Consider the following 24849-nt stretch of genomic DNA (forward strand, 5'->3'; position numbering starts at 1 on the left):
GGCATCGCGCGCCTGCGCACAGAGATCCGCGCCTGCAACCCACGGGCACAGCACAACCGTGTGCTTGTGCAAACCTCACCCCACGCCTGGGGCTGATGGAGTTAAACAGTGAACAGCCCAGCTAATTACTACGTACTGCTAACCTCAGTTGCTCGTTCATTTTGAGACCCTTTAAAATATGAACTGTGTATTTTACCCCTATGCACTCTCTTAATGATTTGTTTTTTTTAGACTGAAATCACTTCCAGCCATCAGTTATACTCGAGGTCTCTACACATGCACTTCTCCAAGCACAAATATTTCTTTTTCCTATTGGTCTGCCAGCCCCTGTCAGAGCAAATTTCACTTTAAACTAAATGCTATGATACTTAAAACCTCTTGGATTACTCAGGCTGCTAGTGTGATCTATGACCTTCCCCAAATGACAGCTGAACTTTCCAATTTGCTTGTACTGCTGGGGAACTGAAGAACACATGCTGAAGAGGAAAATGTTCCTGATGTGCATGAGTGAGGAGAGATTTCTTAACAGCTCTGCTTATTGATGCTTGCTCTGATTCATAACATCCAAATTAATATGCCCATGTAGGATCCTAGATGCTCTCACATAATTTAAGATGTAAAGAACTATTGTGTCCTCCACTCAACAGGAAATGCCAGCCAGTGTCCCACCGTACCCACAAAATACTTCCTTTCCTTAACTCCCTCCTGCCCCCAGAGCCCCAGAGACTAGACAGGCTTTGCGGAACGTCTGGAAGACTTGGCAGGCTCCCACAGAGAGCACTCCACCAGGAATCCTCTGCTGGGGTTTCCCTGCAGGTACCTGTGCTGCTCCCCAGGGCACGGTACCAGAGGAGAGGCTCTGAGCAGTCTCACTGGGTCATTAGCGCGCCTGGGTGCAGAGTGACCGCAGAGCTCTCCTGAGCCACAGACACCTGAGCCTGTCCACACCAGTGTTCACACTGGTGCCTGTGCTGGTGCTGACAGGGTGCTCTAAAACTGGATCCTAATTCCAAGGTACTAAATCCTCTGGCATAAGCAGGGCCTCAGAAAGGCAAGTCCAGCATCACTGAGGAAATTCTTGGTCGTGAGTAACCCTTTAAAGTCCAACTGAACCCCCCCCCCCCAAGGAAGATCCACGGATCTTGGAGCGATCTCAGCAAAAAAACAGTTTGGGAAGCAGGCCTGTACAGTCAGAGGCATGAACAACTATGGCAATGATTGTACCAGAGTGTGCAGTGAAAGACTGGGACTGCCCGTGCAGGTGAAGGCAGCCCAGGAAAAGCCTTCAAGGGTGAAGTACCAATTTAGGAGCTCACACTTTAGGGCCAAAGTTTCATCCTTTTCTGCCCCAAATTAAAGCACCCTGGAATCACTGCCCACTGAAAATGAACTTCAAGCTAAACACATACAGTGCTTCCACCGGACCTAAGGTTTCAGCTACATTTCTTTTCATCCTAAACCTGTTATAAAACCCTGTCAATCCTCCCTCCTTACTGTGCATCAACAATAACTGACAGCTCAGAGGCTCTCAGCTACTTACCAGGGTTATAAGCTTTATAATTTTATTAACAATAAAATCTATTTTAAATTAAAAAAAAAATCTGTAAATTTATACTTCCCTAGATCTTCTAACCTTGCTAAGACCGACCAAACATTACTTGCAGCTTTCACCTCATCAGCAACTCTACCAAGTCCAAATGAAGGAATCCCACCCAAAGTTCTGGTGCTCCAATGAGCTGCTGAGAGGGTTTATGTGCAGGTGTAAACAGGCAGCCCCTGCTGACACACATGGCACTCTTCCTCCTGCCACTGATCACACCTGCAGCTTTTCAAAACTCCTCCTGAGTATCAGAGAATGGGGGTTGAACCATCTCTGGTTTCTGAGCATCTTTCAGAAACCTGATATAAGTACAGTTCATAGCAACCTCTCTGTTTCCTCTCTACCTTCTCCCTCTATACACCAGGTATTATTGTGCCTAAAAAGCACTGTCTTCACTCTCAAGTCATCCCCCACCTCATCCCAGGCATTCAGAACTTCATGCAGCGCATCCTTGAAGTCCTAAAGTTTCCCTTCTGTGAATCTACTCACGTGTGACAGCATTGTTGGTACCATACAGTTACCGTCCTGCGTTCTCTTATAAACTCCCATGCCATAAACCCCCGTATTCCACAATGCTGTCTCAAGCTTCCCTGTATAACAGACAAAAAGACATTACATTGAGATGAATACTGAAGGCTATATTTTTCCCTCAGGAGGTGCCTGAGCCATAGGAGTGGCACTCCAGTCTCTAATCTCCAGACAAGCACAGCATTATAATCTGTACAAATGAGATGCAGTTTATTGATTATACTTGTCAACAAGAGACACAGGGGTTTGCCAGCAGCAAAGTCCATATTTTTTCTCTCATCTCAGTGGGTGGTTTTGTTTGCTTGTTTTTGAAGTGTTGATGAGAGGTGCTGGAGTGCAGGTCTGAGACAAGGACTGCAGCGCAGGGCAGTGTAATCATGTATGGGATGTGACAGAGTCCTGCCAGCCCAATGAGCTCGTTAGTAAAGGCTGCAGCTCCCTCCCTCCATCCACAGGTTTCCCCTGCACAGAGAGCAGGGTACAGAAAAGCAGGGGAGCTGGGGGCACCCAGGCCTCGACCCATCAGACAGTGAGGATTCAGGCACCACGTGCATCCAAGCACAGGAGGCAGGAAATGGGTTTTAATTCCACAGAACACACACACCCCTCCAGCTTCTAATGGTATCTTTAGGTAAGGAGATGGTATCTTTTGCAGGTACCAGTGAACCACCACACCTAAGCCAAGGCTCAGAGCCTGTGAAGCCCACGAACTCTGTGGCCTGTCTGCTGATATTCCCTGTCAGCTAAGCACTGGATGGGATCCCATTCTCCTACCACCCATCATGAAAGAGCAGAGGGCATCACAAAGGGGCACAAGGCCCATTGCTTTTTCCCTTCCTTAGAGTCTAGCAATCAAGAAGATAATCCTATTTACTCCTATGTGCCAGCTACCTCTGGTTTTCCTTCACTGACCATAAATTTTCTGTGCTTCAGAGTAAGAGCACAAACCATGGGTTATGGAGAAAGCATACAACCGAGGAAGCCTTAGGAAAAAACAATGTTTCTTTATATAACGTCCTGTAACCGTAGATTCTCCCACTACTGGTAATGACGTTAAACTATAAACCACAAGTCTCTTAAATTCTGCCTCTAATGGCCCCAACTTTTTCTTCCGTATCTGTGAAGCCTTTTTTCCATGCTTTCTAGCCCTCAAGCAGGAGGGAAGTTTTGAGGCAGAGACAGTGACTGTGCACACTGCATCAAGTACCAAGTCCATCTCTACATTAGCATTGAATATTAATGTTCCTTAACCAGTAATGATGTATTTGCTCACAAGTGTCCAAGTTAACCTGTGCAATACTTTAGCTCCCTTGTGCATCATGATACAGCTTTGATCATGTCTTTCCTTCCATGTGATCCAGCTTTCTTCAGTGCACTTAATGACTTAAAGTTTCCAATTGCTTCTGGACTTGGTGCCCAGTTGTAGCTCAGCACAATACTGCTGTTTTTCCCATTTAATTATAAACAAACGCAAAGCTGACAATGGTGGAGAAACGAGCACTGTGTCTTCTGTGTCAGGCTCCAGCTATGCACCAAGCAATAACCACGCCAAAATCCACTGGGGGAGGGAAACATTTAAAATAAAAAAAATTTCCAAACTGAATAGTAAGAAAGCACCGAACCAAAGCCAAATGACCTTGCTCAGCCAAATTCAGTGGAGCCTTGCTTGGGAGCTGCAGCCTTGCCATCCCTGCTCTGTGAATGCAGCCTGGGCTGCAGGCTGGGGTTCCTGCTCTGGTAGTTACCTGCTGTGTGATCCTGGACAAGCTGCGCCTTTTCTCCATGACCTCAGCTTCCCATTGGAGTATTGGAAGAGAAAACACTCCAGACATTAAAGACAGCCAAATGACAAACTACAGTAACAAGAAGGCTCTAATTAGACTGACACAGACAGAAAAGACTTTTGCTTATTCTGTAAAACTCCTTAGGAAAAAAAAAAAGGCTATTTCTGCCCTGTTAGAAAAGCAACCAATCCACAGTATAGCAAGGGGGCAAAACAGCAGCTCAAAGACTCCAGTTGTTTCGTAGAGCCATCTTGTCTCTTTGCAGGGCATCAGGATAGCTCCTGCAGCATTCCTTCAGCCAGGCTCACAGCCCTGCCACATGGACAGGGAGTTTATCAGCTATTCTCTACAGGATTTGTTAAAAGGTCAAGTGCACAGTCAGAGCTGGAACAGAAACAAGGGCTCTGGCTTTCCATTATAAGCCTGACAGAAACATCTTCTGTGCTCTTGGCTCAACAACTGGCCAAACCCACTGATTAGATACATCCATTTCTTAAAAATTAATTAAGAACTCAAACAAATTAAAAAGCCCTGAGGAGCAGGCAATAAAAAGGAAGATGTCCTTTCCTCCCCCTCTCTCCTTGCACAGTCCAAAGTGTATCTGTCAACTCCATAAACTGAAGAGTACATTGCCTTAATCTACACTAGCAATAGGTCTGGCTTGGAAAGGTTTGAAGCCTCCCCAGCAAGCTCAGTGTTAGATTGTGTACTAAGAAGCTTCAGGCAACAGTTTGAGCAGAATAGGATCCTGAAGGGGCCACTTCCTAAAGATGACTGGTGCCACCGGTGAGATCAGCTTGGGATCTGGTCCATGCCTTCCACTAGCCTTCCCATTTCCACAGGGGAAGTGTTTCTTGGTTTCTGTGCTACATTACAGAGCAGGTCACTGTGAAAATGTACTCTGGAAAAAGCAGATGAAACAAAAATGCAACTGTTTTGTGCCCTGCAGTGAAGGGCTCGTAGCTGGAGAATTAATCCCTTTATTTATATTTATACAAACTCCTCAAGCCCAAGCACTGCCACTCAGCTCTGTGCTTCGACACAAAAAGTTCCCTCTGTGCACTAATGCCCGGAGAAGCCACAGCGACAGTCATGCTGCCTGTGAGAGACAGCACTAAGAACTGGGCAACTCAGTGGGGATGATAATCCAGATGCTGGAGGGAGGCAGAGTCAAAAAATCTGTTCTGCTCTGCCTTCCAGCTGCAGCCAATAAAAGCTTTCAAAGCCTTCTCTGAAAGTTACCATGGCTGGGGGATTTGCAATGCTCGCTCGAGCGCACACGGCAAATGCAGGCAGAGCATTATTACTCATGAATAAACTTTAAATATTTTTTACCACCACGGATGATCATCCAGATTTCAACCACTTTTGTTTATCAACACAGGGCCCTAGTGAAATTTTGTCAAAATTTATCCCAAATCAGCAATGATTTTATGTAAACAAAGAAGGAAAGTCTCATACTGGCTTTTTTTCTTAGGGATAACACTGGATAAACAAGGCAGATACAAATACAAACAAGGAACATTTTCTTGGGAGATCTATACCTTGGGGTAGCATTATTATGCCAAAAAAAAAAATCAATTTTAATTAAATGAATGAATAATGTTTCAAGACCATAAGGTTGGCCAGGGAGTCTTAAAAAAAAAACAACAAAACAACAAACCTTACAAAGCTCAAAACCCAAAAGGCAAATAAACTCTGTAAACTTATTTATTATTTTTTTAAATCTCATGGTTATAAAAACATCGTCTTGTTTTCCAGAGGGAAGAGAAAGGGTGGTTCAGTCACTGGGGTTGCATGGCTGAAACTGATAAATGCAGAATCAGAATAAGATTTTAGAATCAAAACAATTTGAAGTATTTGGCAAAGAAATTAATTTGATATATTAATTTTTATGCTAGAGACTTGTTCACAGCACATGTTCAGTTCAGATAATAACCACAAGAAATCTCCCACTGATATATGGGACTTTTTTAAAACTCCTCATTGTAGGTTTAATTTTGAATCCTGTGACCATGCTTATACCCAGCATACAAAACACCCTTCACTTTATTGCAGTTTTAAATCTTTCTTCCAGATCTGGCCCTGCAACCACTTGTCTTGATAAAATAGGTCACTTGAAAAAGAAAAGCTCAATAAAATGAATTACAAAACCAACAAGATTAAACTGATTGTGCTGTTTTTGTACAGTGCAGCCGAATTCTGCAAATATGCTGCTGGCTGTGGTTTGGCATTTAACAGCATGCGATCAGTGAGAAGGAGGAAATTTTATTCTCATTAACTGTTGCAGATTTACTGCAGTGAAAAAGGGCTATGTAACCTGAGAAGTGACAGAATGGAAAGATCAAAGCAGCAGTCTGGAAACTAAATAAACCTTCTGGCTACTTCCTGCAAGGAAAATTCACTCTGGCAATGTAAAACAGAGTCCAGTTAAAAACTACTCTCAGTTTTATGAGCTGTCACAGCAGCTTGAGTGGTTTGGACCAGTCAAGTTTAGAACATTATATTTCCTTGTTTTTGTCTCAGATACTTCTGTAAGCAGTTTTATAGTTTCTTTTTCTTTTTTTTTAAATTTTTTTAAAGAGAAAAATAAAATTCTTTTCTTTTAGTTGAAATCGAGAAGGTCACAGCTAAACTCATTAAAAACAAGCAGGTCTTCATTTGCACATTCCATTCCCCTTTACTACATTTTAATATTTTACTTTGAGATTTATAAGCAATGTACATTTGCTTTAATAACTCTTCCGCATTCTGTTCACTTATTGTTTAATATAAGTGCAAATCAGTTTACAGAGCCCAGATGGCTTGTAACCAGGGAGCCAGTCTATTCCTAGTAGCACATCTGGAGGGACTAAGAGCAGCAGACAGAACGTGGGAATTAATTAATGTTACATTTCAGAAGAGACAGAGCCAGGTTTGGGGGATTTTTTGGTAAGACATTCCAAAGGACTTGAGCTAACTGCCACAGCATTTTGGTATTCTTTTAAAATTCTTAATAGTCACCTAAACCACGATGGTTAAATGAGGCCAACTGCAGGTGGAATACAGTAAAATAAAAAGCAACTAAAGAAATGTAAAAGAGGCAACTGCAAGTGAAAGAGGCCCAAGTATCCTGTATTCCAAAAGAGCTGAAGCGCATTAAAACCTCAGCACTAACTCTCTTCCCAAACGGCATCTGCAACTTGCTGAAAAAAACTGCACCTTTAAAATACTCCCCAGCAAGCCATTTCATCTCTCAGCATACTGGTGCAATTGTTGGGAGCAATTAAACTACTCTTACAGTAAATGAAACAAGTGCAACACGATCCTTCCCAACTCCAGACCACACACCTTGGCGAGGTGGTGTGGTCTGGTCACCGGGGCACTGAGGGAGCACTCGAGTGCCCTGCTCTGCTCTGGCACCTGACTTTCCCTTCTCCTCACCTTTGGTTCCCTGCCTGCCTTGACTATCAGCTCCTTGGGGCAAGGACTGTGTGCTGCACTGGGGGGGGCATACACAGAGAGCTGCTTGGGAGCTTCTCCTCATACTGGCTAAGAACAATGACAACAAATAAGCACCCAAGCACATTAAAAAGTTGCTGTAAATTGAACATTAGATATGAATAGTATGTTCCTGGTAGGGATATTCCCCAGTTACAGGCAGTGCTGGGCCCTAATCCTTCACTGGTGCAGTATGCACAGAACTCCAAATTCCAGAAAAAAATCTCATTGGTCAATATGGGCCACAGAGCAAAAAATCTTAGCCCTCTGGAATAATCAGACTCCCGGTCTTCAAAAATGCTACAGGAACAGTCCACATAGGAACAGCCGAATTTGGTGAGATGCACATCAGTGACACCTAAACTGGATTACAGCATGGGCAGGTTGCAGTATTTCTATAAACAAGGCTTTGAGAAGACAGTGTGAAAAAACCAATCAAGCAGCAGCTAGCAGGGATACGATCACTACCCCCAAAAAATGGGAAAAGGACAAAGAAAAACAAATTATTGTAAGACACAAAGAAATTCAAGCTCCCATTCAAAAGCTCTTACTGATGAAGCACTCCTGTTCTGGAAGCACCTCTCCCAAACTGCAGTATTGAAGGAGAACAACTACACAGTGAATTTTGTCTTAAGCCATGATCCAGGCAGGACCTGAAGCAATCAAGTGAAGGCTTTGAATAAGCTCATCCCAGACTGTGTCCGAAACGCTCCTAAAGGCAGCAGTTCCCACTTTCTTATTACTGTCTTCTAGTTGCAAGATCTCAATTCCAGCATATGTACCACCTGTAAAGGCACTGGGGCACAAAAGGAAACTTCCCTTCCTGTTTCCCAGGGTGCTTTATCTCAAGCCATATAGATCCTTACTATACAATTAGTGAAACTTTCCTGATCATGTTCAGTTTAACTTTTATAAAACTAAACATGGAGGCAGTTAAGACAACAGAGTATGATAAGAAAGGTGCTTTGTGGGATTAAAAAAAAAAAAAAAGAAAAAAAAAGACACAAAACAACCAAAATAAACTCCCTTATTTGTGTCCAGGAACTTCATTGGTTCTGAGCTTTTCTTTAAGGCCTTTTTGAATTTGTTTCAGTGGGATTTACAATTTGCTAATACTGATGTGTGATAAACTAATAAAACCTGCCTACAAAGTTATAGGCCCAATTTACTAATAAAACCTAATTCGATTCTCCTGGGAAATGCAAATTAAATAGTGTCCAAATGGCAGAAGCTGAGTACAACTCTGCTGAACATATTGCAAAGGTGAACAAGTTGGGTATTGTTTTTAAAATAAAGTTTAATTATGGAAAAGAAAAAGCAATGCACAGAGCTGGTAGAAACATCACTGTGGTAAAACAGCTGAAAGTAGAATCATATTGTAACATTAATTTACACTCTAATCGCTTTTCTTTCCATTAAAAGATTTTATACTCACTACATGTCACCTCTAAGACAGGAAAATACTACTGCCTTTGTTCAAATGAGGAGGACAGAGACATGTGGGTAGTCTCAATTCTACTGCAGCATAGACTCCACATGAGAACATCTACACTAATCTTTCTGAGGACCATGAAACAGTTTCTTCTGCCACTGATGGCTGTGAAGGGTGGCCTGAGGCAGCTCATTGCTACTCTCTGCTAATGGACTAGTTTTCACCTTCAGAGACAGCCTGCAAGATGGCACTTACATCCTGAAAGGCTGGGAAGGGAATGTTTCAACTTCTAAATAAACTGTGCTGAATGTTACTGAAAATACAAGATGGATGAGACACTCCCTAGCAGGCTCACCAACTCCTCCAGTCCTTTCCTTCAGCAAATGTAACTGAGGATGAGTTACATTTGAGTTATAATCTATACAGAATATAGCTATAAATGTCATTGCAGGATGTAACTTACATGTCACAGGACTTCAAAACATTCTGCTAATCATTCACAAAGTTCACATTTGCCAGCACCTGATGCAGTTCCTGGACCTGACCTGGACCTGAGCTGTTCAGCTGTGACTCACGACTGAGAGTTACCATCACACCACAGGAATCAACAGGAATGGAAGGCTACAGACCTCAGTTGTTCTTCCATGACAATTCCCATCTGATTTTCATCAGGGTATCCAAACAAAAAAAGCCTGTAGATATGACCATTCCTGCCATTCAGTGTGGACTTTTAGCACATGCAGACATTACATGTGGTTAGCTCAGCTAGAGACAAGCTAAGTCACAGTAACAGTCTTCCCTGTGCTCCCACCAGGACCTAAGGCCAGGTATTAAGTTACTGCATCCCACAACACTGTGGTTTCCATCAACTTAAGACACCACAGCTTGGCTGTGCACGTTGGCACTTGGCAACATCAGCCACAGCTCCACTGAAGCCAGTGCAGAGCAGCCTGCAAGGGCCTGGCTCCAGACACTGAGCTCACAAAGTATCACAATGACCTGCCATGGCAAAAAGAAAAAATGCAGTTAAAGTTTTGGGCTGTAAATCCAAGCAGAAGGAAAGATGTTCCACCAAGGAGAGAGACAGACAGTCACCCCATAAAACTGGTTGTGTTTGACATGCCAAACCTCACTGCTTCCTGGGAAGAAGCTCCAGTCACATGTCTGTTGAGAAGAGATGTGAGCACACACAGAAATACCTTGTCTCAGTGAAAACGGGGATTGTGCAATGGCAGCTCTGCTACATTTTATAACGAGGTTAAAGGATCCTGTACTGGAGAAAACTTCCTTGGGAAGAAAAAAAAGTTCTGGCTGGCTGTAGCATTCCTGACTATTAACCTTTTCAAAGCTATAGACTGAGAACATTTGAGAACTCTGATGAAGCTATTAACCAAAAATTGATTTTTGCACTCAAAGTTTGTACCAGTTATAGCCGGGAAAGGTTAAAAAGTGGTCTCTTCCCCAAAGGGCAAGAAAAATACTGTGGCTATCTCTATTATAAGATATTTAGCCATCACTATTATGTTTGTGTCTTAAGAGAGTAATTAGTCTCCAGAAGGTGATTAAAATTTGATAAATGACCGTGGATTCTTGAAGACTTCTTTCAGCTGGTCTTTATCCCCTGCGGCTCAGACACTAAGCTGTCATCACATCAGCCAAAGGTGAGGGATTTTTTGTTTGCCACAATCATAAAACTTTCACTCAGTATTAAGAGTTATCAGAACCAGGAGCCTTGAATGCAGATTTTAATAACAGATGAAAATTTCAAATATATGCCTAATGCCCATCTGCTTCTGAGAGACAGTAAGATGATTCAAAGCTGGTAATCTAATCACAAAAGTCTTTTCCTAGCCAATGAAAAAAACCTGGATACAAGCTGTCAAAACAACCTTCTCAGCCACGTATTTTCTGCTGAATGGAAAACATACCTTACGATCTGTTTGCATTCTGCTCCAAACCTTTGAGGAAAACAAGAGACGCTGTTTATGGATTTTATCACCGCTTCTGTGTATGTTAGGTCCTGAAATAATTCTATTTATAGGCATCATACATAACAGTACAACTCCAATAAGAATATAGCTCAGAAATAAGAGCTGTAAACTAAAATTCTTCATAAAACACACAAGATAAACTATCAGAAACAAAGCATTTCTATTTCTGACAGTGCCTTGGGTTGCTAAAATTAGGGCGGCAGTATTAAAAAAATGGCAACTTTCCAGGTCTTCACTTATGTGCTGCTTCTCCTTCATGATGACAAGTAACAGAAACAACAGTTATCAGGATGTGGACATGTCCAGAGTAGCAAGCATGCAAGCAAATCTACAAAATGAATTCAGGGCTAGATATTTTTACAATTCCCTTCAAAGTTGTTCTGTACTTCACAGTGCAGGAATTGATCCTGTGAGGTGGCATTCCCAACTCCTGAGAGTAACTACTCCAGGTTTCAAAGGAAAGTCCAAGAAACCCTGTGAAGGGAAGGCAATGTCTTTGAAAAACAGCTTCTAAGGTACTCCACCTAATTCCCCGGATCAACAGATGTTCTACTGTTACTTCATGTTTCCCTCTTAAGAACTTAGGAGGGAGAACAGCCCCAGTGTGGTACCCAGTGAATGCAGATGCCTATACACAGTTTAACTTTTTTAAACTCCTCTTTTACTCAGCTTTAACAAAGCACTTCCCTATCTGCCTAAGACTGTGCAGCAGGTCTAGGTATGTAGGTCCAGTGTCTCCTGGAACAGGGACTCCACAGGGGATGGTTGTGATATCCCTACTGGATTACAGGAGAGTCAAACACTTCAGCAATTGCACCTTTGGATAGAACCGCTGCTCCAATCCCCCTGAATTTTCCCAAATGTACCCTGCTGGAATTGCAGTGGCAGAGGCTGCCCTGGAGCTGTGTCAGAACTAGCACCCCCAGCCAAGGAAGCCCGTGGTTGTCACTGGCTGCTCAGTGCACAATAACAATACGATGGATGGCAGGTGGGGTGGGCTGAGCTCCTTGCACAGTGTTACCAAACATCACTTACATCAAAAAATCTTCAGGACAACTGGAGTTTGGCTGTGGTCCTTGACAACCTCTTCTCATAGTACCATTTCTTTGGCTCCAAAAAGTGGAGTCAGTGATCAGAACACACACACTTAAGCCTTGGTAATGCACTGGGGGCACCAGACCAACACTAACTCAGCTTCTCAGCATTAAAAAGGTGGGACTTTCTGGCTGACTTGTTCAGCAGTCCTGGAGGCAAGGGGAAGTCCTGATCCAGTCTGAGCACATTGCAAGGACAGGAAATAGCCTCAGAGAAATTAAAGAGGTAACATATCCTTGTTCTTCCTCATAGGAATGCAGAAAGGAGAAGAAAGGATTAGATTATTCAAGGCTGAGTAGAAAGAAGTCAGCTCATGGTTGTTACCTACCTCAAAATTCACAGGATGGTCTTACATGACAAAGAGACTCCAGAACTTACCAAAGAACTGTTTCTGTTACAGAATTAAAAAGCCTAATATAAAGGGCAAAGACCAGAAGACACAGGCACAACAAATAATGTATAACAAATAAAAAAATTATAACAAATGAAAAGAACAAAAGTTGTATCTACTCATTATTAGGCCATCTCTCTTTGAACTCTCAAACACATAACTGTTAACTGACTTGCTAATTGTCTATGAAAACTGTAACTCAGTTTTCTTGACAAATTTTGAAAACATATTCAAATATTAATAATAGAAAAATGAACCATTTTTATAACAAAAATCTTGATTTATTAAAAGCTGGAACTGGTTAAAAATAAATCCCTGACATAAGGTTCTTGTTAGCTTTAAACTGTAAGCATAAAAATACCCTAGAATTATGTTTTGGTATGGCTGAAATGTACACTATATAACACATAAAAAGCGCCTTGACTTGCTGCTATTATTTTTAATTAGGCTCTCCAGCACGTATGGTTTTACCTTCCAACACCAGTTCAAATTTGGGAAAAGGGAGGGTCTTACTCTCCAAACTCATGGGACTGGCAATTCCATGGCTCATGCCTTGGAGCACTAATGCATTTTACATTAGGTCTAAGCATCAGGAAATCCTGGCTTCTGGCGCCAAGCAGTTCAGAAAGATAACGACACACATCTGAAAACGAGGATTCGCCGTTCAACTGCCAGTATCTATTCTATCAAACAATTCACTCCTGCTTTGCTACAAATAGGACAGAACATTTGCAGCAGTCCACACTGTTTCCAATTAGACTGTGTGTCTGGACTGCAGATAAATCCATGGAGCAATCGTATTGAAAGAAGCCTTCCTAGAAAACAGAATTCTAGTGAGAAATCTGAGTATTTCCAGAGGCAACCATCAATGGGCAATTACTAAGTTTGCTGTGAGCCAAACTGCAGTTTTTCTGTTTCCTGGAGGTGAGCCTCCAAAATGCCTCAAAACACACAAGAAAATTGTACAAACAATTTAATTGGGTATACACCAGATGTATTTTGTTACTTATTTTAGTTGGAACACAATCCAATTAAAAAGCAGCTTGCTAATGTAGCTCCCTGATAAGGGACTGGAATTTAGTCTGTGATGTACCTTAACTTTTAACAAAGGACACTGAAGATTTTTTTTTGTCCCAGCTGAAAGCTTTCAGGCAAAAAAAGAGTGTCTTGCCTGAGGTTTTATCTACGTTTACTGGAACCAAAGGAGTCTGCAAGCTCCACACCTCCAGAGGGGTGAAGACTGCTGGGAGTATGTACCCTACAGTGTTGTGGTTATAAAGAATTTGTCACCTCCTGGTTTATGTGTCTATTCTGAAGGTGAATAGACTGAGACTGCAAGAGGAGCACATAGCTCACACTTCTCTCAGTTCCTCTGTCACCTGCATGCTCTGAAATGAAGGTTGTGTATTTGGAATCAATGAGTGCCAGCATCCCCTTTACAAACACAGGCTCCAGCAAAGGGTTGCACACTAGTCTCAACTTTACTGAATAGAAATACTTACTTTTTTCTAGAGGATTCATCTCAAGTCCTGCTTTTTTTCCTGAGCATGTTATTTATTTTAATTTGTCCTTAAAAATGTTACCATTCCACCCTTGCTCAATGTTCAGCTTTCTGGTGCATCACAGGTAGAATAAACCCACAAGAGTAACTGTCCATTGCCCTTGAACAATTACAAGAAACCAAAGTAAGGTAGAAAAATCTCTTTTGCTTTAGCTGTACATACTGTAAATTACTTACATTTTACAAATGGTGACTAACATTGTTAATGGTGAAAATAACATTCTTCCTTTGGAAAGGAGCAATTTCAGCCACAGAGCTGGGTGTGTCCAGAGAGCATCCTGTTAAAGTGAATTCTGTACCTTGACTAACAAGTGTTTGAAATATTTGCTGCTAATGAATGCACATAATTCATGCTCTATAAAAGGCTTTTCCTAAACATTACAGGATCCACGAAGATTTCATTTTTGGAAATGAGTCTTTTCTATTTTGAACTCATGTGAGAAGTCTACTCAGAAATTCAAACTGGAACAGCTTGTCTAGATTCAGAGAAGGAGAGGTCATTGGCCAGGGGGGGAATTCAGAGAAACATCTCCCAAAAGTCAAGCCAATGTCTTTTGCTCATCTAGCAAATCTTCCAACTGCCCTCAGTAGGAGACTTAGGTTAAGGGAAAAACATCAAAAAAAACCTAAGCCCACAGAAGTAGTTTTGGCAGCTGAGAAACTTATTTTAAATTTAAGATTATTGGAAACAAGCATCTTCTAGATAATCAGCATCTCAAGTCTTTCTTTAGACATTTCCCAACAACATCTGAAGAGCATCTGACTAATTGTCATAATGGGTCATTATGGCAGTTAGTTGTGTGTTCTAGTGTTACTGCTCTATTTTACAGCTTTTGGAAAGCTATGATGCATTACAACACAAATGTTAATATGTTAAAATAAACATGTCATCCAGACAACAGAGTAGAACTGCTTTTTCAGTGTAAACCATTCCTACTGCTATGGGGGCAAGAATCATTGACTACCCCAAATGAAGCCCTATAAACTTGAACAGTGATTGTTGGATGATACACATTCTTTACAAAGAGCAACTTACTTGCCAGAGAAGGGATGCTGCCCAACCAGGTCTCCATTCTGGAGATGGTAATCCCCAAACACATCCGGACTCACCGCGCCATCGGGGGCTATCAGGCCATCTGTGAAAAGAGGAGAGATACAGTGACTGTGGGAAGGACCATGACTTCAGGGCAAGTGGGCAACACAACCTGTCCTGGTTTGTCTTAGGAATTCATTAGCAACTTACAATATTTCTGTGAGGACCATCAATCAACAATAATATAGAAAACCAGCAGCTTCAAGCACCACAAATCCCCAGTGGATTACAAGGAGCTCAGCCTAGTGCCCTGAAAAATGCTGTACCAAAGAAATACTCTCTTAGCCCTTCTTCCTTAAGCCTGTAAAAGTTATTTCAAGACAGATCTTGTCTTTCCCATCATCAAAGTAAGCCCAGAGAAAAAGTAATTAAAAGGGCCAAACATTAATCTGGGCCACCAGCATAAAAGTAAAAAAGCAGCAGCAGTTCAAACTCTACCCTGCACCACTGCATCCCTTCAAACTCATTAAGAAAACCAAGAAAGCAACTTCCAACCTATTTCTTTTATCTTGCCCATCTTTTAATGTCTCAGAGCTCTTTCTTAAAAGGGCAGGCTTTTCATATATCCTCTCAAAACACAAGTTAGTTTTCTTGTGCTTCTTTTACAACGCTGGCATATGAAGACACAGACACTTGTAAAGCCAGCAGTATTCCTTAAAGGCTTGAGTCTCTCCTTGCTTTATGAGGAAAAGAAGAAAATCAGGAGCTAACATTTTCCTTCTGTTACATCAGTGTAAATCCAGAGTGTCTTTGAAGTAAAGTCAGTGAACTGACCCCAGCTGAATAAGAGCCCAGCTTAACTCTTTCCTGTTCCCATTCACAAAACACATTCCTTGTTAATATTAAGGGCACAGTTCTTACTTGGTAATTAGTATTAGGCTCTAATCAGATAAAAACCAAACTATTTGATTAAAACGGACCCTACATCAGTTTGTCTCCATTACTGTATGAAACTCCAGACCCGGATAGCAGAAAGCACCCCCATAAAAACAGGGCAGAAACAGGTACATTCAGACTGATACATCAATAGTTTAAGAAGAGGGAAGAGAGAGATTTCTAATGACTAGGAAGTTACAAATGCCATTCCACTTTAAAGAAAGAGAGATAAGATCCAGGGAGTCACAGGCCACTTAGCTTAACCTCTGTGGTTTCAAAACTCCTAAAACTGCCTGTGCAGGAAGCAGTGGAAAGTTACTTACAGACACAAGGGCTTAGAGATGACGACGCTGGCAATCAAACAAATCTCCCTGTGCTTTATGAATTCACCTGATGTTTTTTTGAAGATAATATAGTGACAAGTGATAAAAGGAATAGAATTGACACATCTAGATTTCTACCAGACATTTGATGAGGTGCTGCAGAGATTCATTTAGAAGATAATACCTCATGGGAAAGTGACTGAATACCACACAGCAGATCACAAATGAAAACTGCCGGCCATGATCAGACCACATTTGAGCAGCAGAAGACTGCTGTACATGGCTATGTTCTAATTGCACACATGTGTATACAGTATGGGAAGGAGTATTACTTGACAGGCCAGGGATCTGACACAAATTGATATTGCTGCCTCTCAGCACGGCCAGTGAGACACTGGTGCTCTGTGGTATCATACGAATAGAACATGTCCAAACGAGAGAAAGGACAGTTGAAATGGCTTTTATTTACACTCATACCAAGTTTGCCTATCTCACCACCTGTTCTGTATGTTTTACTGAGAAATGGAGAGGAACATTATGGTTTTTATACCTGCAGCACTTCAGATCAAACCCAATCAATTCAAGTGACTATGCATTTTAAATAGTCAGGTTCAGTTAAAACTTATTTGAGAGCAGAAAGACTTAAAAATAACATCTGTCTTTACATTAGTAAAGCAAGCACTACGTTTCAACTCTGAGACTAGAGCTACCACTACTTAAAGTGTCTTCAATCAAGAGTGTTAACAGTCAAACCATAACACTCAGAGTTATGGCTCACATGAATTTATAGGAAAACGAAAGCACATGGAGAGCATCAGCTGCATATAATGTGATTACACAGTTAAAGGACATCTGTTGTTATGTACATTTCAACATAAATTAGGTTATGTACTTTCAGAGCAAGAGAGACACTGAGCTCATGGAAGGCAACTTCAGAGATTCTGCCACGTTTTCCCTGTAGGTTCAAATTACTGTGCAGGAGAGCGATCGGTCTCCCGTTGCAAACAGAACTCATCTCGCCACGACTGAACTCCAGAACTACTTATGGCTGAAGTGGGACTGTTACTGAGTGTCAGCCATCAGTGCAGGTCACTTCTAAAACTATCAAATTGAAATACAGGTACTGAATTTCTTACTGTATGAAGATTTGTAGTTTTGTTGGGTTTTTTAACTAAGGAATGCTCTGTCCTTTGGAAACCAAATACCTGCTCCAATTGGTAGAATAACCCGTAGCCTTTTGACAGGAATATTGTGTCCCTTTCAAGATGCCACATCTCAAAAGTCTAAGTCCAGTAGATCTCAGAAGCACACCATTACTGACACTTGCTGGAATGAATTCAAGAAGTGAACCTGTATTTTGAATATAATCACCTACTCTTTAAAAAAGGGCAATCTTTAAAAACAAGGCACTTTTCAAACATCTGCAGAACATATCACTGGAAATCTGCCTCTCCTTCCTGGTCAAATATCAATTCCAACACAAAAAAAAATAACATTAAGCCTGTAAAAAACTGATTAAAAGCCAGGAAATTCAGTGTTACTGGTGCCATTCCATTTCTAGCTCCCACTACTGGGAAAAGAAAAGTCCCTATGAAATAAGCAATTAAGATCTGTAAAGGGGAGACTACAACAGGCAGGTTGGCACATCTTTACTTTAGGAAGCCCAGTGGAGACTTGATGTAAAAAAAGACCCTTAGAGGGTACAACACCTGGCTCCCACTGCTAAATTCCAATAGAGCAAGATAAAGCTACAGGATTCAAAGTACAAAAAAAATATGACACTAAAGAGGCAAGTTGCTATGCCTGACACGTCATCAAAAGTAGAAGAGAAACTTTAAGTTCTGATATCCTTTGAGAACAATTTTTGAAATGCTACTGAAATCTTGCATAACTATTTTCTTGCAGCAACTACAAGTGAAGATTATGGGGTTTAGTGGTTTTGTTTTTCTAATTACTCTTCCTGCAAAATCATCCAGAGTCATAGAGCTTTGTGACTCATGATTCATGGCAAGGGACTGGACACTTCTGTGGAAAATGGAAAACACAGTCTCAAACCCAGCAATTAAAAAAAAAAAAAAAAAAATCCATGCACACACAGTCATCCAGGAGTTTGAAAAGGATCTAAAACCATAAGTTCGAGAGGATAAGCCAACTCCTAGTTATGAAAAGTTATGAAGACATTTATCCAGTGAGCAAATTATTTCATGGTTGTCCCCTGCAAAGTTTTTCAAACCTTTCTCTGAAACAGCTGGTAACACTGGACGAGATAAATAAGTATCTTAATCCAGTGGGGCAATTTCTATTTTCTTAGTAACTACAAAATCTTCACAGGAGGAGAGAGACAGAGCAGATTCCACTTGAGATGCCCAGAACTGTGCCACTGAGCATTACTAATAGGATTAAGCCAAATGATGAGAAATGTCTTTGTCTTTTTCTTTTCTTTAGAAAACCTACTAGGGTTCATCTCAAATAAAAACATGACTCTTCCTAACAATAATTTGGGTATTTTTTAAAGCTTCTTTAAATTGTCAAATAATAGAAGTTTTTCATACAAGGAACTTAAAAAAATACCAAAACAACAGGTAGTTACAGAAGAGATTCACACCCTTCCCTAGATCCTAGACACACAAGAGCAAAAATCATACAGATTAAAGTCACAGAATGATGACATCTGCTAAGGAGCCTACAAGTCTGACGTGGCTCAACTGAAGTCTTTCATCAATACCTGAAATAAAAATTCCATTACAGAACTAACACATTAGGCAGAACAAAATTCGGCATAAATCCCATAGCTGTGAATTTAACAGGGATGAGAGAAGGTTTGTGTTCGCAGAGCAAACAAGCCACAAGAAATAGGTGTGAACAACAGGGCTGGGCCACCTTTACTCAAATCAATCATCATGGTCCATCAGCTCCCTGAGAAGGTCTACTCATATTTCTTAACATCATGGATATACAGTCCTCAATCCATCACTGACATCCTAACAAGGTCAAGCCCGTCCCTGGCTGGCATCAGCGCTGCTCCCAGTGACACGGAAGGGAACTGTCCTGGTTTGAGCCCTTTGAGTCAGCCCCAGGTCAAGTTCCCACTCCAAACACAGAAGAGGCAATCCCAGTGCTGAATGCTAATAGCTGCTGCCTTACCTGCATTGTAATAGAGGTCAGGTCTTTCCAGAATATCCCCTTCATGGATGTAGGGCTCGATAGGATCGTCACCGTACAGATACTGCTCACTGTCATCCATCTGCCGACTCTCCACCATCTCCAGCCACTGAGAGTTGTGCCATCGGAATTTCTCAGTCTGGATTTTTTTAGCCCATTCCTCATCATATTCCTGTCAAAAATCACCACATAGTATTTTAGGACGAGGTACAGATGAAGCTGTTTGGTTTAACAGGAAATGGCAGAGGAATTCAGTGTCAGCAAAAGATGTAGGTGACTTAAATCCTCTCTTCAGTTCCATGTCCTTTGAGCAAAGAAGGCATTTTGCAAGCACTGGGCATTATTTTGGTTTGTACCTGCAGCAGAACAATCTTCCTGCCGTGGTTTGTAATTTTACACCATCCAGAAAAAAACTCCTGCTTTGAACAGAGCAGTTCCATCATCAGTCTCCTCATTTGGTTTAATTAAGAAGAGCCAATTACTGCCAGTCTTCAGGGGGTTTTCAGCAATTAATTACTTACACTGGCCAAATACCCTGCACATCTTCATTAGATGAGCATTCACTAGTACAACTAGTTACTAAAAAACACAACAAAAAAGGCTGTGGTAAAAACCAATAAATTTTTATTTTATGAGCTCCAGTATGAATTTAATTTTCAGCTTCATGTCAAATGTTATGTTTAATATTGAACACCCACAAAAATGGTACACAACTAAAATCTGAGAGGAACTTCTCCAGAAAGCTGAGTAAAACAGGATACAGGTTCCAGTCACTATGGAAAAAAATGTAGGCATGAAATTTCAGTCTGGATTACAGCCTGATTGTACTCAAGTGATGTGATATTTGATATAAAGGAGCATCAGAATGAAGTGCCATAGCCTTTGGTCGCTGCAATCAGCTGTTCAGAGAAGGATCTTCTAAACAGACCAGACTATGTGGGCTGGTGATTACAGCCAAGGGAACACCGACCTGTGGATGACACTCACTTTCTCAATCCCACTGGGAAGAGAGGGCACATCTAACAGTAGGAAACTCATCAACACACGAAATCTGCAGATGGTATCAATTTGGGAATGTTCACAAATAATGCACCATAATTAGTACTTCTTTAAACCAAAATACTGTGAACAAGAGTAACATTCCTAACCGAAACGTTTCTGCTTGTGGGAAGAAATATCCTCGGGAAACAGGCCCCACTTCATTGTCTTCTAACCTAACTACAAAGGAGAGAAAAATTGAAAATCATCTCCTAACTCTCACGGTGGTTAACATGTGATCTAGACAGACTTTCCCTGGAGATCTAGCTGGAGTAGTTTAAGGCTTTAAAAATCTGTTTTACTTAGCCCCATACAGGAAGAAGACACACAATTTTTAGTGACAATGCCTTGGTTGTGGAAGTGGTAATTTCTTAAACTGTTCCTGCCAGACATACCAAAAGAGATCTGTCCATAACCAGAGGCCAGAAACAAGCCAAGAAGGCAGAACAAGCTGGCTTAGTTAGCTCAGGTTAAGCTTCTGAAAGCCCTGTAGTCTGAACTTGAACTTTTAAATCAATTTTATATTCAACCCAACCAACCTTTTCTTCTCTGCTATCATATGTGTTACACAGGTAACACTCCCTACCCTGTGCCTTTTCTGCCTTCTGACTGGTGGATAACTACTACTCTTAGAAATAACAGTGCAAAACAAGAGTTTCCTCAGAAAAAAGCAAGCTCATCACTGAGATTTATAAAATCACTGAAAAAAAAGAAAGACAGAGCATGACTTTCAATTATGACATCTGACCAGCATCTTGGAAACATCTCCTTTGCTGCATCTGCCAGAGCAAAACTGTGGGCTATCTATTATGTCAGCCTCCAGCAGCTGGGAATTACTTACAAGCTTTAGAGGAACTCTTGTTACTGCCAGAAATCATACTGCAGGCTGAAAAAAACTATTCCCAGAAATCATGATTGCAAAGAAGCAGGGGAAAATAAACAAATTTAACAAACAGCAAATTAGACTAATTTGTGGGAAAGCTGAATCCCTTTTACATTACCTTGCTTACCTTTAAAAGTTCTCAAAAGGCCAGCAGCTAAATCATCCAATTCACATTTACCATAACTGCACATTGAAAATGCCTGAATATTCCCAAAGTTCCAACCCTAAATGAATCCCACTTGCCCAGCATCACTGCTCCATTCCACACCACTGGCTGAACATGCTGAAGGTCTGTCAGAAACAGACATCAACTTCTTCTATCCTTTTTAAAAAAATCAGTTAACATGACCCAGATCCTAACAGATTTTTCCTTTAGATGAAGACAGCAGAGCAGAATATTATTATCTATTGTACATTTCCCAATCTACATTAAGAAGCTTAAAACTCCCAGGTATTTTTCCTCAATTATTCATCTAAACTTTGGAAAATGGGATTAGCAATTGAATGGCAAATTAGCAGTTGTAAAATTGACCATATGTGCACATTATTAAAAAACCACAATTTATCTGTTCAAGTAGTTTGGCAACTTTGTTCTGGTTGCTCCTTCCCAGTGAAACACAAGGTACAAACATTACAAAGAAGTCACCACACCAGAATTAGATCAATGATCAGTTTGTCAAGAGTTTCACTCTGGCAGCCATCCCAGAAAAGGATGATTTGCAATAATCTAGAACAATTTATATAACCTCAGCACAAAAAAGTTCATTTAAGTACTGCTAGATCAAGAATATGTCTGTAGATTTTCCATAGAAATGTGCAGAACCACCAACTGGGTAAATGATTAATGGAATAACATCAGAATGGAAGAAAAGCTGTAAATGCAGGACTACAGCCAAAAGGCACAAAGAAACCAAATTAAAGACATTTAGAGCAAAACAATTCCCTTAAACACTGCAAGTCTTCCAGTAATTATATTTTGAGCTATTAAAGCCTCCTTTTTTTTTTTTAATCTTGTGTGGGGTATTTTTGTTTTGGTTTTTAAACATATGAAGCACCCCTTCCTTACCAAGGAATTCCTGCAAAAATGAAGCCAGAAAACATCATGGAGATACAGCCATAGCTTTGAGTCCTCCAGCTCTTTTAAATGTTAGGCTACTGGGAAAGTGTCGGATAGGAGAAGGAGAAGAAAGTGAACAGAATGTGCCTATTCTCCAACACCCCTCCCTCAAATACTGCATGTTCAGAAACATAAAAGGAGGAATTCTGAAGGTTGATTTTATTCTCTTTGGAGCTCCCTGACATCACTGTTTTTAACATTCGGTTTCCATAAATCCCAAAGTGTCATAGAAGATGTATGGCTTGACTCTGTGAGGAATGTGCCATCCTTTTTGAAGTTCTACTTCCAACTTTGTTTACTACTGAACCACTGAAATATTATGAAGCGTTAACTGGCCCATTATCAGAGCGTGTCTGTTCCCTATCAGGGTCCCCTTTGTCACTGGCTTCCGTCACACCTTGTATCTGATTAACACACTATAGGATAACACAGAGCTACACAGATCTGCTTTGTGTTCTCTCACAGCTGATGAAAAACAGATTTTCCTTTTCGCTTTAATGTGGTTGCCCTTTAATTGGGTCTGTAATAGGGTTCATTTGATGTGATTCTCATACTGAACTGAAACCACTATACAGTAAGTAGATGCTCATTATGTTCAAGGCTCTACTTGATATGTTAAATTCTTCGTTACTGAACCATCCATAGAACACGCATTTTACGTGAAAGCCTAAATTAACCATTTATTAAGAAAGAAAAGATTTATCTTGCCTACCTATCCAAAAGTTAGGCATGTGATTTCAACTATGTGCCTCTACAAACCAAGGAGAGAAACAGATGTTATGTATCACCTTCTGCAGGTGTCTGCCACACCTACTTTAGGGCAAGTACCACCTGTGGGCAATTCCTTCACAGGAAAAAAAAAATCCTTCTACCACTTACACCTGTGCAACCCAGGGTCACCGCCTGCAATCCGGTTCATGGCTAAATATATTCTGACAGGAAGCTACAGAAACCTGTGAGATGAAGCTAATGGCAAGGCAAAGAAAAGAGTAACCATTCGTGCCCTCCAAATTTAGGTGCCTACATACAATGCACAGCATCCACAAAGTTCCCATACTGGCAGTAGCAGATCAGAGAAACTTCTTTTCCCCTCTACTTTGGAGGAATGTAAGGAATCTCACTGGCAACCTGTTACTTAAGTAACAGATGGGTGGCTTAGCTCACCTTCCTAATTTTACAACTCCAAAGAGCAAGCACCAATGCTGGAAGGGAATGTGTCCCAGACAGGTTTATGTGAACACAAAGACAACCAGGACGCTCCTGCCCTATCTGATGCTGCTGCAGTGTGGTTATTCTGCTACAGGCAGAGCCTTTCCTGCTGGGTAATGTTCTTTGCCACAAAAGGCTACCAGCACCAAAGCAGACTGATGGCACATTTACCAGTGAAAACACTTCAGCAGCTCAGCCTACAGCCCCACTCCCTCACTGCCCTCTGCCCACCCCTCTGTACTTGGGTTTGCTACAGGATAATGGGGAACAAGAGGCACCACAGAAAGAGCATCTTGACAAGTGAAGGGAGAACCTTTTTTCCTGGAGTGACTACAGTACTCTTCATGGAGAGAGGACACCAAGCTGGAGTCAAAGGTTATCTATTTTCAGAGCATGCTGCCTATTCAAATGAAGCCCACACCAAATCCCTGTGGTCTGCTCTTCTCTGATTCTAAGAGAGCTGGCCAACATCTCGCACAGCTGGCCCCAAATCCCAGAGCACTGAGGGTTCACAGCACATTCCTGCTTCTTATGTGAAATTCCAGCATCCCCAACATAGAGGACTTGCATCAGGGAGCTTAGCTAACAGGGAAAGAAGCAAGCTGTTCACTAACAATGCTTTCCATACAGGGCAAACATTATTTGGCATTTATTACAAATACGTGGTCAAAGAACAAAAGCTGGAAAAACAACTCAGGCGTGAGGCCCTTCCTAAATCAATGCTGTAGCTATCTACAAGATATCTTACTTCTGCAGGAAGCATAATGATCCACTCCTGATCATAAGAGAAACAAGATGGTACAGCAGGTCTGCATTCAGAGCTGTAAAGACGCTGAATAGGGAAGTGGGGGGACATGATGGAGGGTCAAACTAGAGTCCAAGGATCTGGTAATGGTTAATTAGATACCCTTTGAATAAATGAGGAAAATAATTTGACTGCAATAAAAGTGAGGTAGGAGCAGAAAAAGAATAAGAAACCTGAGAGATTAGTAACCACCTTGGCTCTTGATAACATTGCCCAAGGTGAACAGAGGAAAACCATCTCAAATAAGCTGACATCTTTTTCCACAAGCTTGGAGTTGCAGGTGTCCAGGCTTCTGAGGCAAAGGAAAAGGGAACTTAATTTGCTTGAGACTCCTATACCAGCTGCTGATTCCAGGTTTTCAGTTAAGCTGTAAGACCTGTCCCACCTTAGGGGTACAAGTACACTAACCTACTTCCTTGGTGTCAAAACTCAGCACGACACAGGACTGAAGCATCCCTAAATCATCAACACAGACCTGCTT

The 24849-nt window shown here is 41.3% G+C and overlaps 1 protein-coding gene across 5 annotated transcripts in view; it reads right to left on the reverse strand.

Annotated features, from left to right (window-relative positions):
* Positions 1–24849, reverse strand: part of KIFAP3 (kinesin associated protein 3) — a 66386-nt gene that overhangs the window by 4248 nt on the left and 37289 nt on the right. For 3 of the 5 annotated variants that reach the window (XM_027715557.2, XM_027715551.2, XM_027715565.2), the window contains exons 18-19: positions 19299–19488; positions 14899–14998 (exon numbers count right to left, since the gene is read on the reverse strand). In XM_027715557.2, coding sequence (XP_027571358.1) covers positions 14899–14998; positions 19299–19488 — 290 coding nt within the window. Of the gene's footprint in view, positions 1–2165; positions 2191–13855; positions 13963–14898; positions 14999–19298; positions 19489–24849 lie in introns of those variants that run through there. The other 2 variants (XM_039385078.1, XM_039385077.1) reach the window with 2 other exon arrangements.

The sequence above is a fragment of the Pipra filicauda genome, unplaced genomic scaffold (genome assembly GCF_003945595.2).
Source record: "Pipra filicauda isolate LSUMZ 115617 unplaced genomic scaffold, ASM394559v2 scaffold392_size659746_pilon, whole genome shotgun sequence".
Taxonomy (NCBI): Eukaryota; Metazoa; Chordata; class Aves; order Passeriformes; family Pipridae; genus Pipra; species Pipra filicauda.